The 21,753-nt window shown below is 46.0% G+C and overlaps 1 protein-coding gene across 1 annotated transcript; it reads left to right on the top strand.

Annotated features, from left to right (window-relative positions):
- Positions 1-1,590: 1,590 nt before the first annotated feature.
- On the top strand, positions 1,591-21,422 carry map3k9 (mitogen-activated protein kinase kinase kinase 9). Its single transcript, XM_036541756.1, has 11 exons — positions 1,591-2,265; positions 7,894-8,307; positions 13,941-14,121; positions 15,165-15,313; positions 15,696-15,871; positions 16,207-16,447; positions 17,647-17,769; positions 18,342-18,489; positions 18,620-18,735; positions 19,312-20,046; positions 20,875-21,422. Exons 1-11 carry the CDS (start codon positions 1,857-1,859, stop codon positions 21,336-21,338), a joined length of 3,156 nt encoding a protein of 1,051 aa, XP_036397649.1. The 5' UTR covers positions 1,591-1,856; the 3' UTR covers positions 21,339-21,422.
- Positions 21,423-21,753: the final 331 nt, after the last annotated feature.

Genomic DNA, 21,753 nt, shown 5'->3' with positions numbered 1-21,753 from the left:
ATAGCTGGATTATTCATTCATTTATTTGTTTTTTTCATTTGTTTGTTTTTTACTCTTCACAATGGAAGATGTTCTTTTTATTTCAGGGAATTCTGCATGATATGAACCTTCATTTGTTTCAGTTATGTCAATTTATTTATTTTTGACTTTTTGCCAATAAAAATAAAGAAAAATATTTGAATAAAATCAATACAGATTCATGTTGAATATTTTAATAGTGCTTCATCACAGTGTTATGCTATTTCAGTGTATGAGTGACTTATGAATGAGACTTTAAGCGAGTTGGTCTCTAGCCAGGTAGGCTGCCATATTCATACACTATGAAAAAATAAGCATATTGTAAAAAAGCTGAACACTTTTCTATCTGCATTAAATTACCTTTGGTTTGATCCATAGATCAAAAGCACATATCTCCTCTGATATATGTTACCTGACTAAAATTTTGTGAAAACACACGTTTTGTGAAAAAATATCAATGCATATTCTTAGTGTTTCGACATAGTATACAGTGTATGTCCGTGACCAGTGATCTGGTCCAATGACCTGCGTATTCTACCGCAATAAGAGAGTCAAGTAACGTGTATTTTTAGAAAAGTGGTGGCCATTTCGCCTTTCATTTAGTACATTTCAGTTTCACCTTTTACAGTGGCTAATTATTCTCCATGTTACATTGTTGCAAGGTTGTGTTTTAGCAGGACGGCGATGCTATAATGATACAGGCATTTTCACTATGTCGCAGCATTACGCTTGAAACATATCGTAGGGCCACGTGGCTTCATTGCCGTTTTAAGTTGTCATTAAATTATTTGTGGAAAAAAGCTGATTAAAAGATTATCTACTTTAATCACTGTTTCTTAAACAATGGGTCCAGACCCATAATGGATACCATCTTTTGCACCGAGTGACGGAAAGATACCATAAAGTGAGCGTCACGTGAGAGTGATTACTGCCTCCACCACAACAGCACAATAAATAGATGAATTCAATATAGTTTGCCCTTAAAATGCATTTCAATGAGGTACGTAGACCAATATATTTTTATTTCCCATGCACTCTGTTCCGAAGATGGCGGTGAACTTCAAAACCAACCAGCCATTGTCTGATCAGTTATACAAGACACATTACATTTAGATAAAATAGTCCCGTGTATATAGGCAAAGGGAAGATCCATAGGTCATCTTTGCAATGCTGACATTTGTGTGCTGAAAGCACTGAGTCAGTAGGGCTAATGAACTCCAGAAAGCAATGAAATCTGAAGAGAATTGCTCATAGGACCTACAAACATCAATAGATTTGTACCCCTAAAATGCATGCCGTTCAAATATTGCCATAACGATGCCATTGCTGGCGAAAGGTGAGCGCATGCCTTTGCTTGACATCCCTCGCTAACCAAACACAGCTAAGCGACCTGACGAAGTGGGCCAATAAGGGATGAGTCTACCAGGTCTGAGATCAAGGTAAAACGCGAGTGTGAATGATGCGGGGACACTCCTATCAGATCGCGAGGGTGGGGTGATTTGTGGACGCATTCAGCCACTTACAATGCCAAAGGGGTGGGTTCGCGTGTGAGGGTTTTGAATTGTGGATGGAAACAGGACAGGGTAAAACGGCAATCCTGCAGTTATTACTGACGGGATTTCTATCCCGTGTACCCCTGAGGCGTGTCCGGCGAGGAGTAAAACATGAAAGCGGCAATTCAGTGACACCGTTCTCAATGGCTGTGCTACAACCTTAGGTACTGTTATCCCCATCGTGGCAGCTGAAACGGTGTTACCAGGGTCCTCCGACCCTCGGGTTCCGCGCCAGGTGTGTGTGAGCCGCCAGGGTGATCCAGGCTGCCCCTATGGATCGCTTCAATGGATGCCTTCAAACCCCCTTTTAATAATACTCCGAGAGCCACCGGGTGTGTTACCCAGCCGCCGAATGCAGAAAGGGAGGCTGTCTGTTGGCCAGTCCCACAGACACCCGAGAATGGCACTGCAGCCGCCCCGGCTTCAGGACAAGCCGTCTCGGGGTATTGGACGGCTGTCTTCGACTACGATGCCAGTGCAGAGGACGAGCTTAGCCTGCGGAAGGGGGACCGAGTGGAGGTCCTGTCCAAGGATTCCCTCGTCTCGGGTGATGAGGGTTGGTGGACGGGAATGATAGAGGATCGTGTTGGCATTTTCCCGAGCAATTACGTTAGCATTGGGAATGGCATCTCTGAGAAGATACGGGACAAGGGAGTGGAGGATTACGCAGACTACTCGGTACCCTCATTGCAATGTAAGTAGCAATGCTAGCTAGCTGGCTAGATCGTTATCTGTCCACTGTTTCCCTTGTGTTGCAATGCTGTTTGCTGTATGTCACAATGCACAGTCACCACTACATTAGCTAACTAGCTATGTGGCTAGCTAATTACAGTGTTATTGGCTTTCTGTCATAACCTGGCATTTTCCCTACACATCTTTGTCACAAGCGATCCCTTGCCATTGCATTGTTTTATACGGCCAGACATATAGTTAGCCACCATATCTTAAATGCTCAGGGTCCTTTTTATTAAACAAGGCCGTAAAGCCTATTTCTGTGACCACCAACCCCGCCTTATTCACCTCTTGCCACAATCACTTGCACTTTCTCGCTATCCCTATACACGTTTGATGTCATATCGCAAGTACTAACCCTCCGCCACGGTTGTAGAACTGGGGAATGCATGGATATGCTTCATATGGCAAGCAGTAAGCCAATCGATTCAATCAGACTGTGAAGGAACCGTGCAGAAAACTGGGATGTCCTTTGTCATCCGTATAACGGGAAAATTTATTGACGTGGCCATTGCCAAACTTGCACAGTTTTTGTTCTTACCGATAGATATATGGAGCTTTGTGCAGCCTCCAGCTATGTTCGCAGCCTTTGTGTGCAGAACAACAGTGAACCTCAGACTTTACTCTTGGGCATACCAAACTAGCTGTATTACAAGAGAAATGACCGCATCCTTTCAATATTTCGTTGTCCTCAGTTAATTTTGATCAAAAAGCAACACTTGTTTTCTTTTCCAAAGGCAGCATTCGGGCATTCGGCCAAGACAGAATCGTTGATGATTAGATGGTCTTATCTGGAGATCTGCATATTCAAGCCAATTATACAGTTAGCAGATTTAGTGGTTTTTTTTTTTTTTTTTTTTTTTTGACTGACACCATGAATGTAAAGTGTGAAGTTCCTTTGTTAATTTAATGCTATGGTCTATGCGTCTCTTTTCCACTGTATTTATAAACCTCACTAGAAACACATCTGAAACGTGCGCACAGCCCATAAATGTGCCCCAGTTAGTACCTAGTACCTAGTCACATATTGATATGTTTAGATTTTTTGGTCTACCCGAAAGTTAGTCAGTTTATGTGGCCTTCATTTATGTAATGCAGGCACATGGCTGCAAGTATAATATCTGCAGTGTTATTCTTAGGATACATGTCCTTAGGATACATGTCCTGAAATGAAGTCAGTGTGGAGGGAACATGTGGATTCTTAAAAAAGTGTCCAAACCCAATGGGATTGAAATGACTTATGAATATGCTTTAATGAATCTAGGCTGTGATGCTTTTGATGAGCAATGGGTTGATGCCAGAACTGTCAGTCACATTTATACAATAAAGAGAAATCACCTCGAACAATGCAAACAAATCACACAATTCAAACATTGCTTCTGTATGTTCTTTCCTCCTGAGTAAGTCATCACATGCAAATGGGAATGAATGATTGTCTGTCTAATAGGGGCATACAATTATCAGTAAAATAAACAGGCATCCCCATGTTGTGCATGAGTTATGTTAGAGTAACCAGTGTACTGTCACGGATGAGGGTGAGGGTCAACATTCACAGTCATATTTAAGTACAATTTTGAAATGCCTCTTGACACTTCTTCCACTTGTCAGTGGAAATTTTTGAATAGTTTGTGTTAGCTAAATCTGTAAAGTAGGAAGAATGTGTCCATCAGCATGTTCTTCTTGTTTGTTCTGATACTTACATTATCAGTGCCTATAGTCTGCTGAATTGTCATTGGAATACTGTGTAGTTTCTGCTTGGAAGTAAGGTCCATTGTTTTACATTCATAATTTACACAGTAAGCAATCCTAACCAAATTTTCTGTTGTATCCTCTACTATTTCAGAAGCCTGTTTCTAAAAATTTAGTTTTTAGAAAAATTCTCCCACTGTGCATTAGGTTGGGCAGAAGTTTAATAATTCTGTCACTGTCCATCGTTGAGATACATCTCAAATATGAGCTAGAAACTCCAGTCATTTTACCCTGGAAAGACAGTGTTATTTGAGTCAAAATAGTTCTGTATACAATGGTAGTGGTCACAGTCATACCAGGGTGATTTTTTGGGGTTGCTCATGATTATTGTCACAGTTTTGGATGACCTTTACCAGGTCCCAGGTGAGTCTAATTATTCTGCTGGGATTCTTCAGGTATTTGGGGAGAAGCAGATCACACTTTGGGGTTAAATAATCTGGCATTGAGCAGAGTGGGACAGTGACAGTAGTTCCAGTTGTTTATAACAGGTGCACTTTGAGAACAGCATAAAACCAAGACCATAAATGCTGAGCATAACGCAGCTGTGCATTGTGAATCCATGCACAAGATTACAGACTCAATAATATGTGTGTCCTCTGTTAATTTAAATGAAAGAGTCTCATTTTCCTGTTCTCCAATTTCTGTTTGTATAATCATGGATTATGCTCTCAATTTCAGCCATTTGCCATAACACATTTTAAGCTTCTTTGATGTGCACATCAGTCCTGATACTAAACCAATGTGGATATCTTCTCTTCTACATTTGCATGACCCAAAGGCTATGTCAATCTGCTTGTTATCACTGTGGGGTTTTTTAAAGAGGAAATGGCATGGACACTTCTTACGGGGGGCTATGTATTGCTGTGCACATTTTGTTGGGACAAAATTAGGTTTACAATGAAACAGAAGTAAAATTCATCAAGTGGAGAGACTAAGGCTTGGGATCAAAGGAGTTGTAGAACATTGTGGCATAACCTCAATCTGTCAGCCTCCACACTTGTGTGAACATGAACCAGAATCAAGATGTCACTGGCCTTTTCTCCATCCATCATACTGAACTGTAGCTCCGTGCCACAGTGGATAGTGGTCTAATGAAAAAAGATGCCACATCTCCATTATGTCATCTTGAGGTGCATTTTGCTCCAGAAAAACATGAAATGTCAATCTCATTCTCCCTATGTCACACAGCTAAATACATAGCAACCAGTGCAAGCTTGCGCTAGCAAGCTAAGGACGTCAGCTAAAGATCAGCGTCTGCACCTGATCACTGGCAGGCAGCTAGCTAAATAGCAATGATGAAAAACAGTCCCACTCAAGGGGGAATATCCTCCTGCATCATTTGGTATGTAATGTTCAGTAGTATGTAATGAATCAGTAGTTTTCTTTCCAAGTTTTGCCATTTCAGTTCACTTGCAGCTAACTAACTAAGAGCACAGAAAAGATCCAAGTGTGAATAAAACAGAATGTAAGCTCTCTCTGCTTCTCCTGCACAGCAAACAATGTCTCCATCTGGCTGGACACATTCAATGTTTACAATAATTTTTAGTTGGTTGTTTGTGGGGGATGGCATTATTTGTGTGGTGGTGTGCCACGCTAGCTCCTCCTTCATCGGTTCTATAAACACACCTACTTAGACCAAACATAGTACCCCAGCCACATCAAGTACCAGGCTGGACCTGGAGCTGCCAGCTTTCAACCCTGGCTGTAAATGGAAGCAGGATTATAGCATAGCTACATTCAAGTGCACATGGTAAAGTGTGAGGGTAAATGAGGCTATATTTCCAAGGCAGCCTCAGAACAGTAGTACTTAAGACAGTTGCTCAGTGTTGATAGGCTGAATTGGATTAAGTGCCAGTGTATTGCAGTGGGAGCTGAATGAGCTGATGAGTGTGATAACAAGGCTCATGTCTGCCTGTAATCATGGCTGACGCTGCTGTTTATCTCATATGTTTCTGACTTTGAATTGCGCAAATCGCAACTAGCAAATAGTCATATGATGATCCAGTGAATTATTTGATACATGTCATTCAGCTGTGGTTTTAGAGTATGTATTACCATGTTCTTTTCCCTGGCACATTTTAACAAAGTGTTGCCTCTCCAGTGATGATGTTGATGTTCCTAATGTTCATGTCTCCTGTTTTATGACTTAAAAAATGCCATAATGAAATTGAATAATCATCTCTTAGTCAGAGATAGTGGTCCAACACTGTCAGAGGATAAGCCAGTGTTCCTATGAAGCTGACATGCATAAAGAGGATGCTAGAGTAAGGTATTTGACCCTAGGGAAGTAAGAACAGTCATGGATGTTTTTATGAACATTTTTCTGATGTAAAAGCACATTTCTGAAAATATAAATAAAAAATCTATTTAAATAAATGAATGTATTTATTCATGGGGCAAAAGGTGCAGAAATGTATAGTCATTAGTTTCGGTTTTAGACAGAGGAAAGAAACAGGTCAGATTTATGGCCTACATGAATAAAACTTGATCTACTCAACAAAATTTCTCTGTTGCTGTGTCCCATGATAGTGATTTTTTTTCCACCGAAGGGCCGTCTGGGTTCACTTGACAGAACCATGCTGCAAAGAGCAAAAACATGCAATAATTTTCAGTGGGGATGATTTTTTTCTCACTTTCAGTACAAAAGGCCTAAAAGGTGCAGCTCTGCCAATCAATCCATGATTAATTGCTCATAATTTTGCCAGCTGTTAAACTGCATCCAAAGCAATTCTGAGTAGTCAGTGTTTATGTATTTGCCCGGTTAAGCACTCGCTGAAGTACAGAAAGGGAGAGGGAGCATTTGAGACGGAATGGGTCTGTGTGTGTCTGTGTGCATCAGTGTGTGCATTATAATTCTGCATAGCAAATGGCCAAAATCACTGGCTTTCCCAAACCCACACCTGGAAACAAACGCTGAGACGTGCCTGCCTGCCACTCATCTGGCTAATTTGTGTTTGGTCTGGATGCCCCGTGCCACATTTTTTGCTTTCATTGCATGTATCTTTTCCCCATGTTTTCTAAGGCTGCTGCCCTAGATTTTACCGACAACCTCCCGTTTGAAATATTTATCGAGGAGAGGCTGCTTGATCGACTGTGAGCGATTCACACGCTGCCATTTTACCGCAGCCAATTTCTGGTGTGCTGAGCCCCATGCAAAGCAGCAGTCTGTACAGCCCAACACCTCCACGGCCCGGTTTCATACCCGCTATTAGGTGCATAAGTGAACTCACATAATGTAATACCAGTCAAAAGTTTGGACACACCTACTCATAGGGTTTTCTTAATACTTACTATTTTTTCTCTTTTTTTACTATTTTCCACATTTTAGAATAACAGTAAGGAATCAAAACTATGAAATAACACAAATGGAACTATGCAATAACCAAACAAGCATTTAAACGGGCCAGATTTATCTTATCTTTTAGATTCTTTAAAGTGTCCAAAAATATTTTTCTAAATTAACATTTTTTGGAAAGAAAATCATACGTAGGCATCAGGTTCACTATTTATATTTGTCTAAGAAACAAATTTCAAGCATTTAAGCAGAAGTCTTTAGATCAAAATGTCTTTGAATGCAGGTTTCCCAATTGTCTTAATCAGGTGTGTCCAAACTTTCGGCTGGTACTGTGTAGAAAGCAGGAACTGAATACCCGGAGCTAGGCTTTGGGATATGTGAATGGATTAATAAATGTGTGAAGTGTAAGTGTTTTGGGTCAGTGTTGCCTCTACCATTTCGTTCAATAGGCACCTTGGGTTCTGTCCTCCTGGATGCTCCCATTTGTAAAACTCTAATTCAGGATTGCGCCTCTTTCCTCTCCTCTCCTCTCCCTTGTCCCTGCAGTGCTGGAGATTGACTTCTCGGAGCTGGCTCTCGAGGAGATCATCGGCGTGGGGGGCTTCGGGAAGGTGTACCGGGCGCTCTGGCGGGGCACGGAGGTGGCGGTGAAGGCGGCGCGGCGCGACCCGGACGAGGACGTGGGCCAGACCCTGGAGAGCGTGCGGCAGGAGGCCAAGCTGTTCGCCATGCTGCGCCACCCCAACATCATGGCTCTGCTGGGCGTGTGCCTACAGGAGCCCAACCTCTGCCTGGTGATGGAGTACGCCCGCGGCGGCTCGCTCAACCGCGCCCTCTCCGGCAAGCGCATCCCGCCGCACACGCTGGTGGACTGGGCCGTGCAGATCGCCCGCGCCATGCACTACCTCCACTGCCAGGCCATCGTTCCCATCATCCACCGGGACCTCAAGTCCAGCAACAGTAAGGGCTCCGTTGTTCCCCCTCTGCCTAACCTGCCCGCCTTTCCCCTCAAGCCTGCTTTTCACTTGATAATGTAGTTCAAACAAATCCTTTTGACTACATTACATTGCATTATTGGCATTTAACAGATTCTCTTATCCAGAGCCGCTTGCATAGGTTGCAACATAGGTTTTTACATGTTACCCATTGATGCAGCTGGATATTTACTGAGGCAATTGTGGGTTAAGTACCTTGCGCGAGGGTACAGCAGCAGTGCCCCAGTAGGGAATCAACCTGACAAGCTTTCGGTTACGAGTTCTGCTCCTTACCATTATGCTACGCTGCCATAGGATAGAAAATGTGACAGGGAAGAGGAGAAACAGTGCAGGAGTTCACTGTAAGCATAGATTGCGAGTAGTACAGGAAGGTATAGGAAAATTAAAGATTTTCAATGCAAAGCATAAAACGTGTTCCAGGGAAGCAGAAATTGAGCCTAGGTTAAATTGATTTATCATATGCAAAAACCTTGAAAAGTGTGGACAACCACAAAGGAAACCACAGTCTGGTCAAGATTAGAACATGCTTTGCAGGAGTTTTGCCATACTTGTGTAAGTGGGATGTGGATCAGGGGAGGGATTGGCCGCTAACTAAAAAAGTCCTGTTCTGTGAAATAGCTCCCTCAGGCTCCTGATCCTTCTCTGTGTTAGTGTGTCTTCTTAAATCATCTTCCTTGTCCCATTCACTTCTTTGTCTCCTTTTTCTTGTAAGCATACTGTAGTTGTTGTAGTTCTTCACACTCCTGCTGCAGTGTGTGATCTTCTCTGACTTTTTATAAATAACATGCTTGTTGTTGGTAAGTGCTGTTGCTATGATGATATCAATGGCATGAGTAAAAATTATCACCACCTACTCAAACTCAAGATTTCACTTCCCCCAGTTGTATGTAAGAAAATCTCACTCCAAATCCAAAGGCACATTTTGTAAACTTGCACAAAATAACATACATTTTTAAATTGTTCATATTTAAGTTGTGAAGGTACAGGCTTTTGTTGTGATTTTTTTTTTTATGTTTTTTTTTTTTTTACTTTTCTTCTGGTGCTATTTTTAAACTGATGCAAGCTGCCGTGTAACCAAACAGTGAATTTTGGCAAGTTGTGTGAAGGGGGGTGGTGGTGGTTGGAGGGGGGGTGGTAATCCTGTATTTTGCAGTAGGTTTGCCCTGCTGGATCTCTTAAACCCCAAGCCTATTACTGGGGATTTACCTTGTGGTCAGGCGTTCATGTTCAGTTGGACGCTCCAGGGTGATTAGCTCAGGCCCTTGCACTCCATTGGCCATGTCAGGCTCATTATGTCGGGTCCTTGCCTTTAATTGGCTGCTCTTTGGTGATTAGCCAGTATCCTGTTGGCGTCCCCTCCCTGGTGGGGGTAGAGCCTCAGCCACGCCTCTCTCTCACACACGTAAACACAGGGGATCCCAGAAGCATGTGGTAGGCTCCCAAAGCACTGTCTTTCAGCACCTCTCATCACTAGTGACAGCTATTGACCATTGAGACCTCACCTCTACTGTAGATTATGAAAGCTGCCCATGCTTATCTGTACGTGTACAGATTGATGTGTAAAATACTTTTCCCCAGGGTTTTCACATTCCTCTGGTGAGTTTTGTGGTTGTTTAAAAATACATCACAGATCTGCATGGAAAACGTCAAAGATGTTTGCTTGCTGTTGAGTCAGTTTCTTGAGGCTATGAGTTATGTATCATGATTGGTTAGAATAGGTTAATAGGTTTGGGGCCAGGATTTCTCCATGTGATGTCTGTCAGAACTCAAATAAGTGTATAGACAAATGCATATCATAGAGACTAGACAATAAGCACATTCACATTAGAGATTAGACTTGATATGGGACACACCCATGTCTGTTATTGGTCTTTATTGTGGCTCCTTCTGATTAATGTCTGCAGCTGCACGCAGGTGGCTGTGTGTGATCTCCCATTCGTCAGCCTGTTATATCACTGATCGTGTGGGGCCTCATTCTGCCCCGTCCCCAAAGGGAAGTTTGTGTCTGGGTCATGGTGTTAAAGCAGTCACTTTAACCAGCCTGGCTGAGAGACACTGACAGCAAATCGCCTGCCCATTCTAAGCTCCTGTGTAACTGCACACCATCAGCCCAGCTCTGTTCTCCTCTGATACAATCCTCATTTTCCTGCGTCACTGGTCTGGAATCCCTTGCAGAGCAGTGGCTCCCTCTCACAGGCGCCAAGACCACACAAGCGAAACAAATTTGAAAATTGCATCACCCCCAAACCCCCCCCACGCCCACTCCCTGGCTTTAACCCATAACCAAGCATCCACGCCAGGCCGCTGGTTGTTACTGTAGCAGCGGCAGCGGTCTCTTTGCCCTGTGAGGATGCTTAGTTCTTTCTGCCTTTCTGGTCAGACCAGATGACCTGCTTTGAGAGATGTCAAGTGAGATTTGAGGAATGTAGATGAAAGGGGTTGCTAATTTGTAGGTGGTCATGAAATGAGTCTTTCGAAGCTGGTGTAAGAGACTGAACTGGTATGTGTCACCTTTGTCTGTTTAACTTGTTAACTGTTAAACATGCAAAAAAAAATGAGCAGGTGAAGAGGCCACCAGGATCTAAGCGATGGCATTTTTATTGTTGCACCTTCGAGATTGTTGTGTTAGTATGACCCCATGCTTCATAGCTCATGGCTTAGTTATTGATCAGATGAGTAATATGATGACATGATCGTCTTACCTTCAAGGACCAGTAGGTTTGGGGCAGGTTATGAGTACTGTCCACCAATGCCCATCAGAACTGGAGGAAACCGTTCTGGAGCCGCTGAAATCTGCACGGATCGGTTTAAGTTTATTATAGGTCAGTCTCTCGCCTCCCCTCTCTTTCCCTTTCTCTTTGTGTACCGACCGTTGTTGATGGGGGATTATAACCCCCTGGAAGCGGTTGTTTACCATCATAATCGCAGCCCCAGTAAATCTGGGGCCCCTCGATGCTTCTGCCACACCCCTCGGACACGCCCCTCCAATGGGAAGCGCTGCAACAGATGGCCTGGCATTGTGCTGGCCCTCCACGCAGGCCTGCTGTGCAGCTGAAAGGCGGGAGCGGGGCGGCGGGAGCGGGGCAGCGGTGCTGGCTGCGGTCCTGGGGAAGACGGAGCGCGCCGAGCGTTCAGAGTGGAAAGGGTGAAATGTGTGAGACGGGGGGACCAGCTGGAGGATGTTGTCATGGTACCCAACTGTAGGGCTTGCGTCGACAAAGAGCTGCGTGAAATGGAGATTGGTAGGTGGAAGTAGAAACGTTTCGCTTCTCCTATGAATAAAGTCAGTCATTACATGCCTTCTGTTTATTTCTGGATTTTGCCAAATAGCGAGCACAGTTCTCTGACAGGCCGTCTTACAGGCAGTATATGTATGTGTGTGTGTGCGTGCATGCGCGTGCGAGTGTGCTTTTGTTGTTGATTGGTCATTGAGAATTTGGTCTGTGACTGTAAACGCTGTTTGCTCAAAGCTTGCAAGTGAAGATGGCCTGTTAATGGCCTGTGGCTGCACTGATGGAATGGGACTGACCACAGACCTGAAAGCTGCTGCTCACCTTCGCCGACCTGTAGGCCTTCCTCGGGCACAGAGAGAGACACGAGGCAAACCCAGCAGTGATATGGCACATTTCAGCAAGCAAGTGCTCTGGAAAGGTTGGATAGATTCTCGAAGGGATTGCCAATGGCATTTTGAATGATATGGAGCGGTTTGTGGGTTGCTGTGTTCCATTACGAAGGAAGATGTTGTCACGTTTAATGAACACGAGTTGTGCAGAACTGAGATGATACGGTGCCCTGATGGAGCTGTATCTGGAAAGGAGGGACTAAACTTCCACAATGCACAGATGATCCACGAATATAAAAAAATCACATGCAGGTTCATGTTGTTTACTACATTTGATAGACAGGAATGCAGACCTCCTTTGGTTACCATCCTGAACCCAACCCACCTTTAGCTGCATTGCTCACATTCTTTGCTGTCTGTACCCGCATATTTCCTGTAATAACAGTACAGTGTGAGCGGGTCAGCAGAGCTGCTGCTAAGAGAACTGTAGATTAACTGTAGAAGTACCGAAGCACACTGTGATATAGAACTGCCCCAACACTCACAGAAAGCGTAAATTCTCTGTGAAACTGGTAAGCCATCGGGGCAACACTCATGCAACTTTTCTGAAACGCATGTGTGTTCCTCTTGGCTCAAGTAAGATATCTCAGTAAACCCCTAAGTAAAATGTCTGGCGTTATCGGTGTTGTTCGGGGGAAACGCGATGAACACATGAGGATGGGGTCAGAGGGGCACGTGGCCCTGTGTGGGGAGGTTGTAACAGGCTGTGTGCCTTTGTGCAGCGCCGCTCTGCCTCACAGGCTCCGGTTTACAAGCCGCCGTCCGGCCCTCTGTGAGGCAGAAACCAGCAGAGAGCACCATTGACTCAGCGGGTCACGTGTGATGTTCGCACAGCGAGCAGGCGGGGTTCAGCCAGCAGCCGTGCCAAGCCGAGGCTCCCAGCCTGCCTCCTGCTCCTGGCCTGGGGAGGGCAACCGTGTTACAATCACCAGCTGTATCATTTCATCAATGTGTTAAATGGAGTGATAATAATTAAGTTCATTTAGAGTGTTACATCTGCTGGCAGTGTTACCATTTGATAATACATATATGGGAGGAAACTTTTTTAAAGGGGGTAAATGGGTAAAATATGACTGGCGTGGATTTTCTGACACTGTTGTATGCTGTAAAAGATCATGTAATAGATTTTATCTTTTATAATAGGTCTGTAATAGATCTCTCTCTAGTCTGTTAATGCTAAGGTTGGCTGCATCCTCTAATATCAAGGCAAAGACTTGGGGTAAACATGCTGTTATTTAAGAGATTTATATATCATGGGAATTAACTAAGGAAAAAATGTACCCTGACTGTCTTATAATGACACAGTGAAATGAGATGACCTGTGGCTGTTTTACCTGTTATTTCATGAACTGGAGTCAGTTAGCTGTAGTATTCAGTGTGATGGTGTATATGAAACAAGTGTAAAAGAGCTGAGCACAGTGAATAATTTTTAAATCTAATAAAACCTTGAAAATGTTCCTGTTCCTGTGGAGTGGGATAAAACAGCTTTAAAATAATTAATTGGGATATCCTGTCTTTTTTCCCCTCTCTTCTGCTTTCTGTCCCTCCATTCTTTCCACTCCTCTCCCGTATCTCATTTTGTGCTCCCTCCATCCCCATTTCATCTCTCCCTCCATCCATGTTCTCACTTCACTTTTTGTAATTTCATCACTCGTTACTGTTTTTGCTATTGTTGCTCTGCCAATTTTTAATGTCACTATTATTTCTTAATTTCACTTTTTTCTGGGCAATAACGTACCCCTCTCTTTCTTTCACCCATATTACTTCCTGTCTTCGCCCATATCCACTGTACGTCTCCACCAAACCTACCATAACCAATATTACCGTGACCTTCTCACTTCCTTACCCTCCCACCCCACTTCATACCCCTGTCTTGCCTCGAAACCCAACACTCCCTGCCCCCCCAACTCCCAATTTAACTGCCCCCCCCCCCCTCTCCTCCGTCACCCGGATCCCATCCGCCGTGTCCGCCGCAGTCCTGATCCTAGAGAAGGTGGAGAAGGAGGACTTGAGCAATAAGACCCTGAAGATCACAGACTTCGGCCTGGCGCGCGAGTGGCACCGCACCACCAAGATGAGCGCCGCTGGCACCTATGCCTGGATGGCTCCCGAGGTCATCCGCTCCTCCACCTTCTCCAAGGGCAGCGACGTGTGGAGGTGGGCAGCGGAGAGCGGGGAGGCCAATCAGGAAGCGGCTGCTTCGGCGGAGCACAGCGTGTCTGGGCCTTAGATGGATGTTGCTTTGCGGCGTGCCACAAACGTGGCCTGTAGATGTGTGAAAGCCACACTCCGCTTTGCCTGTGGTAACTGAGTGCTGGCCTTCCAGTTGTTGATACAAACCTATCATTTAAAACAGAATGGAACTGGAGGGTCTCTCTGTACTCTTAGTAGCTGCAAAACTACTGTTTTTTGTGAGTAAGAATTCCTTTAAATCCTCCACATTCTCCAAATGTGGAGAATTTAGAGGAATGTTGTAGTGATTGATCTGGGCACCTGCGCTCATTATCCTGACCAGACTCACCCTCTCAGATCTAATCTGCTCTGATGCTCAGTGGAGTGTAAGCAGTTGAGCTCCCCTGTAACCACCCTGAAGAGGTGACCGTGCAATGTTACTTAAGAGGCATTGGGGGGGGGGGGGGGCAGTGTTGGTTGGAACTCCTCAAGGCCTTCTTGCAGAGTATCAAATTAACACTAAATCCAAGCTACAGTTACCAGACTTTTTTCAGAGAAACCTGAGGCTGGGGTTTACAGAGCTTTTAGTACAGAGCTTCATTTCAAGTAGCAGAAGTCACTGTTCTGTTCGTCAGAAAGGAGTATAATGAGTGCCTCTTTCACAGGTGATTTATTTACATACACCTATTAGGATCATCTTCTGGTTAGAAACTGGTGATATTGCTGAAGCAGCAGTCCTGTCTCTGTGTTCATCGTCACAGCGCTGACCATTTCTCTTCTATTCAACTGAATGTTCACCACTAGCTGTTTGTTCTTGGTGCTTGTGTGTCTCCTTTGGTCGCTCTTCAAATGTAAGGCTTATTAAAGAATCTTAAACACAGACTGTGCTACAGCTTTTCAGCAGTATTTTTGTTTCTTCTTTCCTTTTGCCGTCCTCCCCTCTTCTCACCTTCCCCATTCCCTTACCCATCCGTGCTCCTTTTTCTCCTCCTCTCTCTTTCTCTCTCTCTCCTTCTGCTCTCCCTCAGTTATGGGGTGCTGCTGTGGGAGCTGCTGACAGGTGAAGTGCCGTTTCGTGGGATCGACGGGCTCGCGGTGGCGTACGGGGTGGCCATGAACAAGCTGGCGCTGCCCATCCCATCCACCTGTCCCGAACCCTTTGCCCGCCTTATGGAAGGTAAGAACAGAAGAGCTCCTGCCCCCTGCCGCCCCTCATCAATGCAGCCTCGCTGCACACGCTCACATACACCGAGCCAGAATGATTCCATCTCTGTACAAGCTTTCAGCCAGCAAAACTGGAGTATGTTTTTGTGTTGCGTTTGTTTTCCCCATATTTTGTGTGATATAGATATAGAATTATAGAAAGTTAATTAGTCTTCCTGTCTACTGCTCCATGAAAATAACATCCTTTGTGGCCAGCAACAGATTTGTACGAACCCACATTCAGAGCTGAAATTGCAGGCACTCTAATTAGTTTAATTTCCCTTAAGCTCCCTCTGGAGAAATCCTCTAGCTCACAGCCCCATGCAATCTGTCTTATCGCGCTCTCTCGCCTGCAGATTGCTGGAACCCGGACCCCCACGCTCGCCCTCCCTTCACCAGCATACTGGACCAGCTGACGGCCATAGAGGAGTCGGGATTCTTCGAGATGCCAGCTGAGTCATTCCATTCGCTGCAGGATGACTGGAAGCTGGAGGTCCAGGAGATGTTCGACCAGCTGAGAGCCAAGGAGAAGGTGGGAGCCCCTGCCAGCTGGAATAGATCCATTCTCTTCCAAAGCATGAAATAGTCTGTGATTCTGACACCAAAATGAGGGTTCAGTCCTGCATGTCACCTTGAACCTCTCCCCCATATTCTTTCTGAGGGCCAAGGAGAAGGTGAGACCCTCTGCCAGTTGGAATAGATCCATTCTTTTCCAAAAGCGTTAACTAGTTTGTGATTCTGGCAGCAAAGTGAGGGTTCAGTCCTGCACCTAACCTTGAACCTCTCTCCCCCATGCTCTCTCTGCACCTCCGGTCTGCTGTGAAACCCCACGCCGGGCCCTCAATCTGTTACCCGCCGACTGAAAAGGAGCTGCGCTCGTGGGAGGAGGAGCTGAGCCGGGCCGCGCTGCAGCAGAAGTGCCAGGAGGAGGCGCTGCGGAGGCGGGAGCAGGAGCTGGCCGAGCGCGAGATCCACATCCTGGAGCGCGAGCTCAACGTCATCATCCACCAGCTGTACCAGGAGAAGCCGCGCGTGGAGAGCCGGCAGGGCAAGTTCCGCCGCAGCCGCCTGAAGCTGAAGGACGGGAACCGCATCAGTCTGCCCTCAGGTACAGAGAGGACTGTGCTCATACGAGCAGAGCTGGGGTGCATGCAGCAAACCTGTGTATGTACAGTACCAGTCAAAAGTCTAGACACACCTGTTTAAGATAATGGGAAATATGCATTCAAACACATTTTGATCGAAAGACTTCCACTTAAATGCTTGAAATTTGTTTCTTCGACCAATATACATAGTAAAGTTGATGCCTATGTATGAGTTTCTTTCCAAAAAATGTTAATTTAAAAAAATATTTTTTGGATACTTTTAGGAATCTAAAATATGACATTTTTGATTTGTTCAACACTTTTTTGGTCATTACATAATTCCATCTGTGTTATTTCAAAGTTTTGATGTCTTTACTATTATTCTGAAATGTGGAAAATAGTAAAAATAAAGAAAAACCCTTCTATGAGTAGGTGTGTCCAAACTTTTGACTGGTGATGTATGTATATGTAGACAGAGAAGCAAATACGTCAACCTTCGAAAAATACGTAGGCTACAAATTAGTGCTATCGGTCAATCAAATAGATACATCATTCATTTTTTAAATGAAACTGAATGAAGGCAATAAAAGAGTGTATCTGGTTCACTGTTTCCAACCACAGTTTCTTTAACAGTAGTAATTGATTGAGTACTTGATATACTCTGAAATAGTAAGGGCTTTTCATTCTGATGCGCTTGAGGCTTTTGAGGTGAAAAGTGACCGTAGGTGTGAGAGTCTTTTGTTTTCGTGCCAAAACACTGCCTGTTGTGGACCTCCTCCTTCATGCAAACCTCTGTTAGCAGCGTAATTGTATGTTGTCTAATTTGAAGCCAAGACTGACATGCAGATTTCCCTCGTCCCTAACAAACTCATTTGTTTGTGACCCCGGATGTGAATTTACTGGTGGTTAACTACCATTTTCCCCCCACTGACTGTATACCAGCTGTACACTGCTGATAGTGATCATTAAGGATTGTTGGGCAACAATTTGAGTAATCACAACATCCCAAATACACACTATATACACCCCTGAATGAAATTCAGCGTCTGTAGAAGTCTTCTATATTTCAGTTGTAATGTTCAAAGGTTTTGCACAACCTGCTTGACCATGCACATTATCTAGGGTTGCCATTATCCTGTTATTTATAATTACATTCCATTCAATGTATTAATGAGGATGGTCTTGTGGTTCTCTGTGGGGTTTGTGGTTGTGCTGACTCCAGATTTCCAGCACAAGATCACCGTGCAGGCGTCGCCCACCCTGGACCGGCGTCGGAGTCTGATGGGCAGCAGCTCCAGCCCCCCGACCAGCCCCCCTCTGCTGCCCCGTCTGAGGGCGATACAGCGTGAGTACTCGCTGTATATCACTGCACCCATTCTGAGTGCCTTGGTTGGGCTTGGTTGGTGCTTGTATGGGAGACCTTCCAGGAAATCCAGGTTGCTGTTGGAATTGGTGTTAGTGGGTCAGTAGGGAATAGCCTTTCCCTCTCGACCAAACAGAAAAGCAGCATCCCACTCACTGACTCCCAGTAACAGGGAAACCGTGCTATAGGAGATGCTCATGTCCTCAAACATCCCATGGCACCTGATGTAAACAGTTGGCGCTTTTCCTGTGTCCTGCTTAGCAGTCATTTCATCTAATCATCCTTCTGTTTAACTGCCTAAAAGGGATAAAATAGAACACAGATCAAATAAATCTCTCCCCCTCTACCCCATTTAATGTATTTTAAGCATTCTGTCTCAAAATGGCTACCATGTATCACCCAGACAGGTGTCACACATTGGTGGTGGCTGAAAAGAGCCACTCCTCCTTCACTGTGAAGTTTCAGATCTTTGAAAGGTGCTATATACATACAATAAATTATTGTTATTATTATATATAATACCTGAGTGATCTTATTGCATTGGTCCCCTGCAGTTACTCCAGGAGAAGGAGGGAAGGCCTGGGGCCGGAACGCAGCCTTCCAGCAGGATGAGGAGGAGGAGAGGAAGGGTCCCCGGAGGAAGGGCCGTGCCTGGGGGTCAGGGTCACACTGTTCCCAGGATCAGCACAGCACTGATACAAGGTGAGGAAGGGGGGGGACAATCAGTTACAGCTAGTGAGGACTAATGTAACACATCTTAAGTGTGATGTGTTAAGCTCCTGTGTGTCTGTTGTTAATGCCGACATTTCTGTGTGCATCTTCTGTTACACAGCAGCACGAAGGCCCTGTTGGAGGGGAACAGACAGAGGTCTTCCAGTGCCCCCAACCTGCGACGGTCACCCCGACACAGCCCTGCGGTTCCAGGAGTGCCCAGCCTGGCGGAGATGGGTGAGAGCTAGCAGTCCCCCTGCAGAGTGCAACACACAACACATACATATATGCACATACACACACTCAACACACACAACTTACACACACCTTGGCAGCCAGTGAACTGAGCATATGCTGTGGCAGCAGTGAGGCATAGTGGTAAGAGGCAGGGCTTGTAACCAAAACGTTGCTTGTTAAGTTCCCTGCTGGGGCACAACAGTTGTACCCTTGGGCAAGGTATTTAACCCAGAATTGCCTCAGTAAATATCTAGCTGTATAAAGGAGTAAAAAATGTAAAAACTGTAAGCTATGCAAGTCGCTCTGTATAAGAATGTTTGCTAAATGACAATAATGTAATGTAATGTAATATGCTAAAAGGGGCTGAATGAAATATGCTATAGTGAGTGGGGCATTTTGCTCATCTGACAGTGTTTTGGGCCGGTATACTAGACAAGACTCTGTTTTCATATTACATCAGTTGAATACAGTTATACGTGTCGGCTGCTGTATATAAATGGGTAAATATGAAAATATAAATGATGTATGCAGGTCTGCAAAGTGAATTAATAAAATCACAAAATGTGTTTCTTGCAGAGAACGAAGACAGTTGCTACACCACGGAGCCTATGGAGTCCCCCAGCCAGTCGTACCTGTGCATCCCCTTCCACAGAGAAGGGAACAGTGGAGAGGGCAGCAGCGGGGAGCAGAGCGCCACGGGGCACCCCCCGGACACGCCCCCCAGCTGCTCGCGGCGGAGCCCGAGCGGGAGGCGCCGGTCGGAGCTGGTCCTCCTGGGCTGCGGGGCCCTGCTGGCCGCCGTGGGGCTGGGGTTCGACCTGCTGGGCCTGGGCCGGCCGGAGGAGAGCGCCAGGCCGCGCTGGGAGGGCTTCTTCCAGCGGTCCGGCGGCCAGCGTCGCAGCACCAGCCCCCCCACGCGCAAGCTGTTCCGCCGGGAGAGCCCCCTGCGGCCCCCGGCCCCCCTGCCCGAAAGGGTGTTCCCCTCCTCCCTCACCCTGCTGTCGCTCTCCTCCGTGTCCGACTGCAACTCCACACGCTCCCTGCTGCGCTCCGACAGCGAGGAGCTCCTCGTCTACCGGCCCGCCTCCCCCCAGGCCCCCCCGCAGCCGCCCCCTCCGCTCAACCCCCTTGTCAACACCCACCTGGAGAGCTTCAAGCGCCACCCCCGGCAGTCTCTCACCCCCACGCACATCCCGTCCGCCCCCAGCGCCTCCCGCAGCCTGCACCGGACCCCCTCGGACGGAGCCATTAAGAGGGGGTGCCCCCCGAGCAACCTGCACCCTCTGCCAGTCAAGGGGGCTGAAACTACAGGTTAGTGCCGTCCAGCCTGTGAGCCCTGTCCATCTTCACTGTTCACTGTTATTCTCTGGTTATGTTGAGTTAAAGGTGAATGTGCTGCCAGTGTACATTTGAAATTGTTTTTAAAATCAGGCTGCTGTTTTATAAACTGTTTTTAGGGGAGAGCAAATCTTGCATGCTGTAAAGTGCCAGTGACGTAAAGATTCAGTGCTGCCTGAATCAACACAAAACAAAAGATCCCAAGTTCATAATAAAGCAACAATTTTTTACGTCGTAGTCATTAATAGTAATAATTTTTCAGGTCGTCAGGCCAAAGCAATCAGTTGGAATTACAACTGTTGAATGACTCCCTGGCAATGCTTGGTGGTTCAAGTGGTTACACTGGAAAAGAAGAATAGGATAATATGTATTTTGATGTGATAAAGATCTAAGTTCTGCTCATCGTTTACACAAAATTAATGACAATGAACACATGCATTGACATGTTGAACTGTCAAAATCAATATAGGAAATAATTTTGTAAGCTGACAGCATGTCATTTCATACCCCTAGCTAGCTCATTTTCACCGAGCCTCTGGCAAGCTTGGCTGTTGTTTCCACTGTGATGTTTGGTGATGCAAAGATGTTGAAATACATTTTACAAGTACAATTTGCAAATTCATTTTTCAGGGTATTGTTCAGCAAAAGTACACAATGTTTTTATATAGATATTCCTGTTAATGCCTCGGATTGCCTTCTCCATTTTTATGTCTTGATTCTGTGGTTCCTTCTGTGTTCTCTGCAATGCAGATTCTACAGCACGCTGCTGTTAGTTCACTCATTTCTCTCTCCACCCTCTAGCAGTAAGCCCGAAGGGCCCGAAAGACGATACTGCCGAGGTCCCCCGCTTGCCCGACCCGAACGTGGTGTTCCCTCCCACCCCTCGCCGCCGCTGCCCTCCGGAGCGACCGAAGACCCTGGACTTCCTGGCCCGGCCCCGCCCCTCCCCCCGGGGCCGCCGAGAGGGGGCGTACTGGGGCGACTCCCCTGGGGCCCGGGGCCGAGGGAGCGGGCACGGCAGCCGGGAGTCCCCCGCTCACACCTCCAGCACAGAGACGCCTCCCACCTTAGAGTTCGGAGGGGACGCGGCGGTGCCCCCCACGCCCATGAACCCCCCCACGTCCTGTTCCCCACGGAACTGTGGGAGCCTGCTGGACGAGCGTGATGAGGGCCAGCGCAGGGACGAGACACTGCCCCTCTGCAGGCCGGAGCCCAGCGTGCCAAAAGACTCGCCCTACCGGCTCCGGCCTGGCTTTTGGTCATAGATCAGTGTTTTCCCAGCCCCTGTGAACAAACCCTGTTCCCCTCCAGACACCCAGCTAGTCCACCCCATACATGGGGAGGAGAGGGGACCAGTACATGTATAATACTTCATGGACGTACACACTAACGGACCATACCTTGAATCTTTAAACTGCTGAAAACGTCCACTGTAATGAAGCTGGAAACTTATCTACTGTTGTGATCACATGCAGGAACAATTGTTCCTTTTGATTGTATTTATTTATCTATTTATTTATTTATTTATGTATTTATGTATTTATTTGTGCTTCTAAGTGAAACCCGTCTTTCCAATCCCTCTTCCAACACCCCCTTCCTCAGTGTGCAAGTGGTCCATGCCGAGGACGGCTTCAGCTTCTGCAGACCTGGCCACCATTTGAAGAGAGCTGGCTGGAGAGC

This window comes from Megalops cyprinoides, chromosome 12 (assembly GCF_013368585.1).
Source record: "Megalops cyprinoides isolate fMegCyp1 chromosome 12, fMegCyp1.pri, whole genome shotgun sequence".
NCBI classification, from domain to species: Eukaryota; Metazoa; Chordata; class Actinopteri; order Elopiformes; family Megalopidae; genus Megalops; species Megalops cyprinoides.
This window is presented reverse-complemented; position numbering and strand designations above follow the sequence as displayed.